A 10841-nucleotide genomic window follows, 5' to 3' on the forward strand; every position below is an offset into this window, starting at 1 on the left:
TTTGGGAGAGTCCAGTGGAGGGCAGCAGAGGAGAGACTGAAGGAACTGGTCATCAGAAGAAAAACATGAGTGGGGATTTGATAGCAGATTTCAACTACCTGAAGGGAGGTTCCAGAGAGGATGTAGCTAGGCTGTTCTTGGTGTTGGCAGGTGAGAGAATGAGGAGCAATGGTCTCAAGTTACGATGGAGGAGGTCTAGGTTGGATATTAGGAAAAGCTGTTTCAGTAGGAGGATGGTGAAGCACTGGAATGGGTTACCTAGAGAAATGGGGGAATCTCCATCTTTGGAGGTTTTTAAGGCTAGGCCTGACAAAGTCCTTGCTGGGATGATTTAGTTGGGGTTGGTCCTGCTTTTGGGTAGGGGGTTGAACTACACGACCACCTGAGCTCTCTTCAAACCACATCTTCTATGAGTGGTTTGAAGGAAGAAGAGAGGGTGGCAGTTCAAAGCATGAGTGTAGCAGCCAAGAAAACTTCATGGCTAGAATGATTTCGTTCATTTTAGGTTCAGTTCTGGTTCTATCATTTCAATCCACAAATTGAAATAGCATTTTTTCTTAGAGTTTTTAAACAGCTTATTTATTACTTAGAACTGCACAGTTGACTTCTGCTGCTTAAGGGGAAAATACTTAATATACTGCATGGTTAATCAAATAATGCTGTTTTAAAATAAAGACGAAAAGCTTTTTGTTAAGCAGTAGTCTTTATAGTATGGTGAAAATATCTTCAATACATCTATTTGGTATTTCTTGTTGACTGTATTTTACTTACATCATATGTTGAACTTGTCAGTTTTCCAATGTCTACTTGTCTGTAGGAGCCAGAAACTACTGCCACACATGTATCATAGAAGGGTTGGTGTGTATCTGAATGTTAGTTCAAGTCATGCCCAAAAGCTACATTAGTGTTCAAATATAAGCTGGACCTCCCTGGGTCTGGCATCCTTGGGACCTGACTGGTTCCGAACAAGGGAATTTCCCAAACCAAGGGAGTACTCCTGGCCAACCCCCTTCCCACTCCTCCCACACCCTGCAACTGGGCTCCTGGCCCTGGGTCTCTCTGGTCTGGCAACATCCGTCATCCTGCTACATCACAGAGTCCAGTTTAGGGAGGTACAACCTATATTTACTTAAAGTGGAAAAGTCAGTATTAAGGCATTATGATAAATATTATTTCTGGTTTTTATGCTTCCGCAGTCTGTAGAAATACGGGTTTGGAAAATGTATAGTTAGGTTTAGCTGTTGTGTGCAGGATCAGAGTAAGACTATAGCTTTATGGATTTTTATGGTCGTATAGAGCCTGGAAAATCACTGGAAACAGGAAATCTCACTATATACAGAGTAATATTTAATCAGAGGCACAGAGTAAACAAATTGAACACTTAGATTGTTTCTCTCATTTGCAGTTATAGTAACTGTAGTATTCATCTACTGTAGTATTTTTCTAAAAACTTCCCACCATACCACTCCCCCTGGTGCTCCCTCATAGAAGCAACAATAGGAGACCTAGTATCAATAGGCCCCTAGTAACACCTGATGTGTTAACCTCCATGCCAAGATCTGTTCTCAACAGATTAGAGTGGTTGAAATGCCAGTGTCTAATCTACACTGGTGCACCAATGTGGCTATGAGAAGTGGAGCTGAATGGGTGGTAGTATAATTGTCATCTTACTGTATGTGCAACTTGCCTCAGGTGGCACGTGACCAGGTTTCATTACTGAGTTTGATCCACTGGTTGGATCATTAGCTTGCACGCACCAAGTACTGACAGTGATTGAAATGTGAACACTTATCCCTGGCTCTGGAAAAACGGGTAGAGAATTGTCAGTGTCCTTTTATTTAGTGATGTTGAATAGTGTTTAATTTAATTTTAATTTACCACTATCTGAGGTAAATAGGATGAAGTTTAATAAGGACAAATGCAAAGTATTTCACTTAGGAAGGAACAATCAGGTTAACACATACAGAATGGGAAGTGATTGTCTAGGCAGGAGAACTGAATCTGGCTGCATGCCCACCTGGTCCCTAACACACTTAAAATGGAGAGCTGCAGCAGGTGTAGGTCCCAGACCTGGGGTGAGCCAGGTCTGAGCCAGGCTGCGAGCCAGCCTGCTAAAAAAAATATTACTAGCAAGTGTGGGGGGAATATATGTAGTCTATAGCATTAATCTATAAGCTTTTGCTAATTGGCTAATCGGCTATACTATTACATCTCAAGTGTAGACACATAGGCTGGGATCCACAAAGAAACTTAGGTGGTGGTGTGATGGAGAGAGTCACAGCACTTAACTTTGAGACACCCAGAAAATCACAAGAACAGCACTGCAACATGTGTTACTTAATTTGAGCACCTGAGCTCCTGATACAGTGCGTGAGAAGGATGGGTGTCTCTAAGAATACAATCTGCAAGAGCCAGTGTACTTGGTGGGGAGGCACCTGCGCTAGCCAGTGTGCAATCTGAAAGAGACTCGTCCTCTGCCGCACTCATAAAAGTGTGGGCTGTTGCAGGGGGCACCTGAAATCAGGTGGCTTAGGTGCCTTTGTTATTTCTTATGAGAAGGAATTAAATGCCTGCCTCGTGCCACATAAAATAGCTGGAGGGAAGATATGGTGCCAGCTTCATAACTTTCAGCCCAGTCATTTACAGCATTCAGTTAGTATGTGGGAAACCTGGGTTCAGATGTTCCGCCTGCCCTACCCTCTCAGAAAAGGGCTTTAACCACTGAGTTATGGGATAACCTGATGTGGGGCCCTGTTGGAGCTGTTTCACTATGGATGAGTGTTTGGTCCAATTATGCTTATAAGAAGCACCCGGGATCTTTTTCAGCAGGAAAAGGCAATACAGCAAGAACTTGCCATCCACAGTTTCGCTGTTTGCAGTTTCACCTATTCGCAGTACGCCGCACCACACTGGCACAAGCACATGATGCAATGTGCTGACACTTTCTTGGTGTCTTCCAGTTTAAAAAAAAAAAGATTGCTGAAGTAACACCAAACCTTAATTATGGCACCAAAAAGAAAAGCGATGCAGACAGTGGTCAAGAGGCAAACGGAAAAGAAAACAGGTGATGACTTTAAGACAGAAAGTTGAATTATTGGATAAGCTTGCAAGTAGTCGTAGTGCGGCCTCAGCTAAAATGTACGGCATTAATGAGTCTACTGTGCATTACATTTTTCTGCCTAATATAAGGAATAGTGTTGCTGCAAATATGCCAGCTTGTGCAAAAGTATCATGTGAGAGTTGTGATCCTGTAATTGGAAAAAGTGGAAGAAATTAAGCATTTAGATTGAAGTCATGGCACAGAAATGAGCACCTGTGAATGGTGCTGTAATTTGAAAAAAGGCTTTGAGCTTGTGGAAGCATTTTGCACAAGCATCAGGTGGTGAGGAGGCAAGTCATGACAGTGCAGTGTCATTCACCGCACGCATGGAGTGGTTTCACAAATTGTTAAAAAGGCACAGTTTCCATAATGTGAAGTTAATGGGGAAGTCAGCATCAGCAGACCATAAAGCAGCACAGGATTGATTATCCCTCTCAGCTTCTCATCACAATCTTCCTTGGGGAACCCATCTCTAGTAATCCCCCCCCCCCCCCATCCCAGAGGAACAGTAACATTTGCAGGTAGCAAGTGCAAAGAACTGTTTTGGGTGAAGTTGTTGACTATACAGTATTATCTTTGTGTTTGAGTTTGGTTGCTTTGAAATTAAAGTTATTTGTGAAAGAGCAGGCAATTCGAGAGGAGTTGTTATAGAAAGATTCTGAGAATAGGATGGATGTAGAAGGTCACCAACAAGGAATTATATAGGAAGATTCAGCTGAAAGAGAACCTACTGCAGAAGGTTATACAACGGAAGTTACAGCTATTCAGGCATATCTGCAGAATTAATGATGAGCAAAAAGTTAAGACCTTGGTATTCGGCATAATGGATGGTCCAACTAGGAGAGGCAGACCCCATAGAGAATGGGGAGATTGGTGCAAAGCTAGTCTACAGAAACTAAGCCACTCCTCACTGGACAGGAAAGATGGAAGGAAATAGCGAGGGAGGCATTGGACACTGATGAGCATTGAGCCCATGGTTGATGATGATGATGAGGATGAGGCAGTAAAACTCGTGTCATGAACAACCCCGCCCCCTTATATTTACGGCCTCTCTCATGTGTGTGTGCTCATGGCCAGTTACGCTGAACAAAAGGAAGGAGCCAGAATTCTGTCTGTTGTAATTTAATACTCTGAAATTGTCTTCACAGGACAAACACAAAGCTTAATGGCTACATGCCCCAATTTTATAGTAGTAAGTCGGTAACTTTAATCTATGGATTTTGCAGTGTCATGGTGGAGTCATCTAATTGTTAATTGATGTTTACCTGAAGGTTGCTTCCATTGTCATGCTCCATCAGTGTTTTGATGAATATCCTGGGAGTGACTGCAACTGGTTTATCTCGTTCACAGATCTCGTTCTAAAGTGTATGCCTTTGCTTTAGGGTAGTCAATTCTGCCCCTCTTCGGCCATCCTGATTTTGACTGATGCCTGAGTTCACATCTCCTTGTTAGCCATTCTGACCATCTGGTGCTGTGACTTCTGTCTCTTATCTTCAAACATTCCTCACTTGCACAAAAGATCTCTCTTACAAAGGAACAGGCAAGATTTCTTACAGACTTACAAAGTTGAAATACAATTTATTCTATATATCAGTTTTTTACTAATTTATAGTACCTAATTCAAAATACATTTTAATACCTAGCAGCTGCTGTAGAACAAAGCGTAAGAAACAAAATCTATATAACTACATGAAACAAGGTTATAAAACAAAGTCTATAAAACTGTAAGGCTTACAACACTACAGAGTTAGCCAGTTAGGTCAATGTGAGACAGCTGACATTGGCCTAATTAGATCTGTGTCTATACTACAGCCTTGCTCCTGCCAATGTAAGTGCCCTACTACACTAACATAGCTCCATCTCAGCAAGAGGGAATTACTGCCGTAGCTGTAGATTGACTTAATATAAGTCAACATAAGTTTGTAGTGCAGCCATGCCATTGGATTTTAGGCCAGAGAGAGAATGACTGTATCTTGATGGTTTGGGCAGGTACTTAAGAAGTGGGGGCTCTCTGCTCCAGTTAAACTTTAGATAAACAAAATAGAACAGCTTCCTTAGGAGAGCTTGAGGGAGACCCATGTAACAATTGCTCAGTGATTAGCACACTCTCTTGAAAGGTGGGAGACCACTGTTTAAATACTTTTTCTCCCTCAGGCAGAGGGGGAAGCTGAACCTGACTGTCCCATAAGCCTAGTGGGCAGCACTATTGCTTCTTTCTTCTCCACTTCCAGTGCAACCCAGTACATTAGGCAATCTCTGAGCATATCTACTAAATCAAGCACTACAGGAAAGACAGGAGGATAAATGCCTGTCTTCCCATGAGTTGTAAATTGCTGTGGGGCTAGGCTTAGTCAGGGGATAGGCACCTGGATGCCTAGTGTGAGGCAGCTGTGCAACTGCCCAGAGGCAGAAAGTTAGATGCCTATGTAGCTTTGACTGCAAAAACTTTTCTTAGGGGGTCCATGTGGTTAGGCAGCTGCTAAGTGGGAGTTTTTGTGTATCACAGTGGAACTTAAAACTACCTTAGGTGCCCAAATCTGAGGGGTTAAGGTGCTCAAGTACCATCTGAGAGTCTGTAAAGAGCAGCTTAAATAGATTTCTTACAAACTATAGCTAATCTGAAATAACTCACTTTTAAGCAGAAAAAGGAATGTCTGTCTGCAAAGATTTAAACAGTAATGCAGTTAAATTGTTGCAGCTGTCTCATGTAGACAAGCTGTTAGCTTTCAGTTCTGTTTCAGTGTGGCACCATGGTACAGTTTCACCAAAGTCATCGAGCTGATCCAAAATGTTCACATTTTACAGTATTTTTTAAATGCTCTATCTTCAGCTTTCATTTTTCTCCTACTGTAGTGGGACATATCACTCCAGAGATGAGAGCACAGACAGCGGCCTCAGCATGAGCAGTTACAGTGTACCCAGAACCCCTGATGACTTCCTGAACAGCGTTGATGAAATGGATACAGGTTTGTTTTTCTTTACACCCATAATGAATTTCCCCCCTTACACCTCCAAAAATATTTGTCTTTCTTGCCTGCTCAATCATTAGTACACAAGAAAGAACGTGAAGTTCAGGAAAGCTGAGAGGTTCTTCACAGCATTATCTTCTGGATCAGAAATATTACATTTTTTTCCATATCTTGTCTCTTACGATTTAAAAGATGTGCAATATTTTTTACAAACAATTTTGAAACAGTTAGTCAAAGGCTTTTCCTAAATAGTACTAATGTCCTGAGATTATGTAGGAACTGAGTGTGCATTTGCTTTCTGAATAATACGATTGTGTGTCCTAAGCTAAGGACAAATACTCATATTTGAGAATTACTGTGCACAGTTGTGTAATGTCCTTCCAGTTATTACAAGATGCAGTCGATTTTCTTGAATGAAGTATAAGAATACTGTACTGTACAGCAAATACTGTAATGCTACGTGCATGATAACATTCAGGCGCTGGGACTGTAAACAGTGTGCATTGAAGGTTAAATCCTTTTGATTTATATAATTAATCAGATGGCCCTTAATGGGATCAATTGCATGAGTAAAGCAACCTGGAATTAAGTCCTTACTTTGTTACCTTAATCAGGTTTATTGTTTTGATACTTTTAGTGTGTTTAACATCTGTTTGCTTTGTGTTAAACCAGGTGATATCAGCCAAAGTAACATACCTTCCCATCAGAACCGTTTCCCAGATTACCTTGAAGCCATTCCAGGGACAAATGTGGACCTTGGGACACTGGAAGGAGATGGGATGAATATAGAAGGAGAGGAACTGATGCCAAGTCTGCAGGAGGCTTTGAGTTCTGACATCCTTAATGACATGGAATCTGTGTTGGCAGCCACCAAACTAGATAAAGAGAGTTTTCTTACTTGGTTATAGAGGCCTCAGGGAGACTGCATTGTAAATCTGTGAAGGATCTAATGAGATAAGACATCTGTGCCTGAAGTCCAAAACAAGCCCATGAGGCATACTTCTGGTTTGTGGTCTGAAAAAGTAAATGAACAAATATTCAACAAGATTCTTTCATCCAACGTTTTGGCTCTTCCTTGTCCATCGCTGCTGTTATAGATTGCTGACCTCTCTTACAGTTAACTTTGAAGACCAGACATCTTTGTGATCTTCTCTATTGCTGTTTCAACTACTGTTCAGTTGGGGGAGAGAGCGAATGATGAGCCTGTTTGGATGATGAATTCCATTCCTTTTGTATTAATATGAGCTTGCATATCTTTTTATCTAAGAACTCGGATTTGAGTTAACATGTGTATGTCACCACTTGTAATATGCTCAGCTAGTTGTTTCCTCTGATACCTATAGCAAGAGGTAAAACACACCATACTGGTTTGAAACCCTCCCCCATAAATGTGTCTGGTCAAAAGAAGTCAATACTGATTTGCAGATATAGCTCAAAAGAGGACTGAAGACTGTTTGACATTAAGTGTTTTTAACTCTTTTTGTTAGGAAATAGTGTGTTCATATTTTATGGTATAGTAAATCATGAGTCATTTTATATAGAAACTTATATCAACTTTGATTTTTTTACCACATACTCTAGGCTACTTTCTGTCAGTCAAAAACTAGAGGGGGGTTTTGTTTTGTTTTTGTTTTGTTAGTGAATTTAATTATAGTTGTAGGTTGGGAAGTAATTGTAGGTGTTTTTTTTTTAATAGTGAAATCTAAATATTCTGATTTCACCTAGTCTTATTTAAGTCTCAATTGTTTTTTTATATATCAAAAATGTCTATTTTAGCTAAATAGCTAGTGAGTACATATGGTTTTATGTTTTTCCCATAACTTTTATTTTTAAGGCTAGCTTTGAATGTAATCATTACAATAAATGTTCAGTGGCTTATTTTTCATGTCTGCTTGCAAGAATTTGAACTACAATCTAGTTGTAGCACTCTGAGAATGAAGTGTCATAGCTGAGCTTGAGAAAGAAGTGTCATATCTGAGCTTTTATAGTGCCTTTAAAAGTAGCGGAAACCATACACTACATGTTTTAATTGACTGTTACAGGTAATTTCTTGGAGTTAGGTTTTAGTTTTGATTAAATCAGTGAGTTTAGATTTTGAAGTCTATGCAGGGGGGCAACTTAATGAAGAATCTTCCATTAATTTGCATGGAAAAATCATCTAAATTGTCATCTCACTTTCTACTGTAATGAAACTGCTAAAACAAAAACTTCAAAGCTTTCTTAGACTTTCCTAAACAAAATAAGTATTTGGTTTGGTGTAGTGCAAAATAAGCCCTGGACACTATGGGTAGAGGACTGTAAAGATATGTGTTAGATAGAGACATGAGCAGGTAATGACGTGTATATTAGAAGTAGAGTTTAGTGCAGGGGTAGAGGTGAATATGATTTACTTATATTTTAACAGGAAAAAGATATAACACTAAATCATCTGCAGGAATTGATAGTTTCCAAAGAGTATTTTTAAATGAACAAAATGAGCATGAATCAAACTTTCAGTATAAGCTATGAAGTAATTTTTTGATAAAAATAGTGCACCAGTTAGAACCTCTGTAATTAAGGGTTTGAGAGTTTGTCAGCATTCACATAAACCTTTGGGGGAAAAAAGGACTTATAACTTGACCTTGAAAAGACTTTGTTTGAAACTTGGTATGAAAAGTATCAGCCTGGAAGGATTTTTTTTTAAATAAATTGTTTTAAAGGGCTTAGTAATTTTTTAAAATATAGGAATAAATTATAAAACCCATAAAAGAATGGACTGAGTTGTCTTTCAGTGGCTGTTTTACAATAATAGGTAGACTGTTAATCTAGAAGCATTCCTTGGTTCTGAAGTTTTAAAATTTGCTTTGCAATTAAAGCAACAGAAATTTATATGTAAAAAATTGCTATTAACTATGCACCTTTATTGTTTCTCATAAGGATTTTAATACTCTGAACTTACAAAAGTATATATGTGGATTGTTTCAGAGTATGATTTTAAAAATGCTGATTACCACTGAGGAATTTTAACAGCAATTATATTCTACTACACTAGTTACATTCTGCTCCACAGATTAGTAGGCCACTTAACATGTTCAATGACAAAAGCCCTTGAAGCAGTAAATTATGTCAATCATAAGGATTATAGGAGCATTTCACACTCCAGTTAAGAGTTCTCTTTCCATCCACCACGTTAATAAAGATATTTCAAAAGACACTACATTGTTTGAATGATCTGACATAAAACTACATAAGCAAGGCAATTCAGCTTTGGATCAGTTTTTGCCCTTGTTTTTGTGTTTCTCATAGCTTTAATGTTTTCTTGTCATTGTAAAAAAAAACTCTAAATAGCGTATACTGTTTGGGTAGCACTGTTGGGGTAGGTACTGACGAACTGGGAATTCTTGAATTGCTCTGAGTGTAACCCTGTTCTATGATACTTTAATCAACTTTAAGAAGTTTTCATTTTCTTCCATTTGTTAGGGAATGTACCTAAGATGCTGTACTGTTGACAATTGAAACTGATTTGGATTTTATTCTGCAAAAGCGGAAGTGAAGACGTGGTTAAAATTTGTTTGAAATACAAGTGTGTTTTTGGCTAGTATTTTATACTGATGATGTATATATTTAAACAGCAAAAATCATTGTCCTAATGTGTTAGCTTCTAGATTTTAGTACACTGTGCTCATAATTCAGAGGAGGCATATTAACTCTACTGTGCTATAGCAGTACCTTGGCCCACAAATGCTTTGGAATAGGCTACAGTGTCAGTAAACAACATGGATCAAAAATTGTACCAATCAGTGTTGAAACTGAGGTAATGCAATAGAAGAAGAGACAATTTCAATATGAAAAACACTTTACATAGCTTTTGCACATCTGGTGAATTAGTACTAAAGTGACTTTTCACTTGCAAGCATGGTTTTTATACAAATAGCCAGTGTGCCTGTCTAAATAATTACTTGTTTTTCTGTATCTTGAAAAAGTATTCTCCACATTTTAAATGTTTTATATTAGAGAACTCTTGAATTCACTCTTGTCAAAAATATATATATATAGTTATCAATGTTACTTTTTAGATGTAAGAGCATGCCTGTATGTTAGGTACCTAAGTAAATTCTGTTACATTATTTTTCTTTATGTACTACTTTTTCAGTTGTTTTATGTGATATAAATATATGCTTTGTGTTTAATAACATCTTGGTTGTTTTTAAACTTAATCATAGATAAAGGTATTTATTTGCCTTAAATCAGGCAAACACATTGGAATTTTTTTCTTACATTCCATTTTGTCTGTTCTCCTAATCCCCATATAATGTGTATTGTAATTGTAGACTCCAGTCCAGCAAACACTTATGCACAAGCTTAATTTTAACCTGTGAATAGTCTATTGAAGTCAGTAAGATTATTAGTGCTATAAAATTGAACATGTGCCCAAATGTACAAAGGGGGGGGGGGGAGTAGGAAGAGGGGTGTTCAAAACTAGCATCAAACAATATGTTAATAGAGAAAATGGCCTTCTATATTTGATACTGACCTCCAGTGTGCTGGGAATTTTTCCCCTGAATTTTAGATATTCTAAATTTTTCCTGCATAGTGGCTACGTCTAGACTGGCATGATTTTCTGCAAATGCTTTTTATGTTCTTATGTTCTTTTAACAGAAAAGTTTTTCCATTAAAAGCATTTGCAGAAAAGAGAGTCTAGATTGGCACGGACACTTTTCCGCAAAAGCACTTTTTGCGGAAAAGCGTCCGTGCCAATCTAGACGTGGTTTTGCGCAAGAAAGCCCCGATCG

General features: G+C 38.6%; 1 protein-coding gene across 9 annotated transcripts in view; it reads left to right on the forward strand.

Annotated features, from left to right (window-relative positions):
- Positions 1-10243, forward strand: part of YAP1 (Yes1 associated transcriptional regulator) — a 183740-nt gene extending 173497 nt beyond the window's left edge. For all 9 annotated transcript variants that reach the window (XM_089775744.1, XM_006110819.5, XM_006110820.5 and 6 more), the window contains 2 exons: positions 5954-6066; positions 6742-10243. In XM_089775744.1, coding sequence (XP_089631870.1) covers positions 5954-6066; positions 6742-6977 — 349 coding nt within the window. In that variant the 3' untranslated portion in view covers positions 6978-10243. The remainder of the gene's footprint in view (positions 1-5953; positions 6067-6741) is intronic.
- Positions 10244-10841: the final 598 nt, after the last annotated feature.

This window comes from Pelodiscus sinensis, chromosome 1 (genome assembly GCF_052426305.1).
Source record: "Pelodiscus sinensis isolate ZL-2025 chromosome 1, ASM5242630v1, whole genome shotgun sequence".
NCBI lineage: Eukaryota > Metazoa > Chordata > Testudines > Trionychidae > Pelodiscus > Pelodiscus sinensis.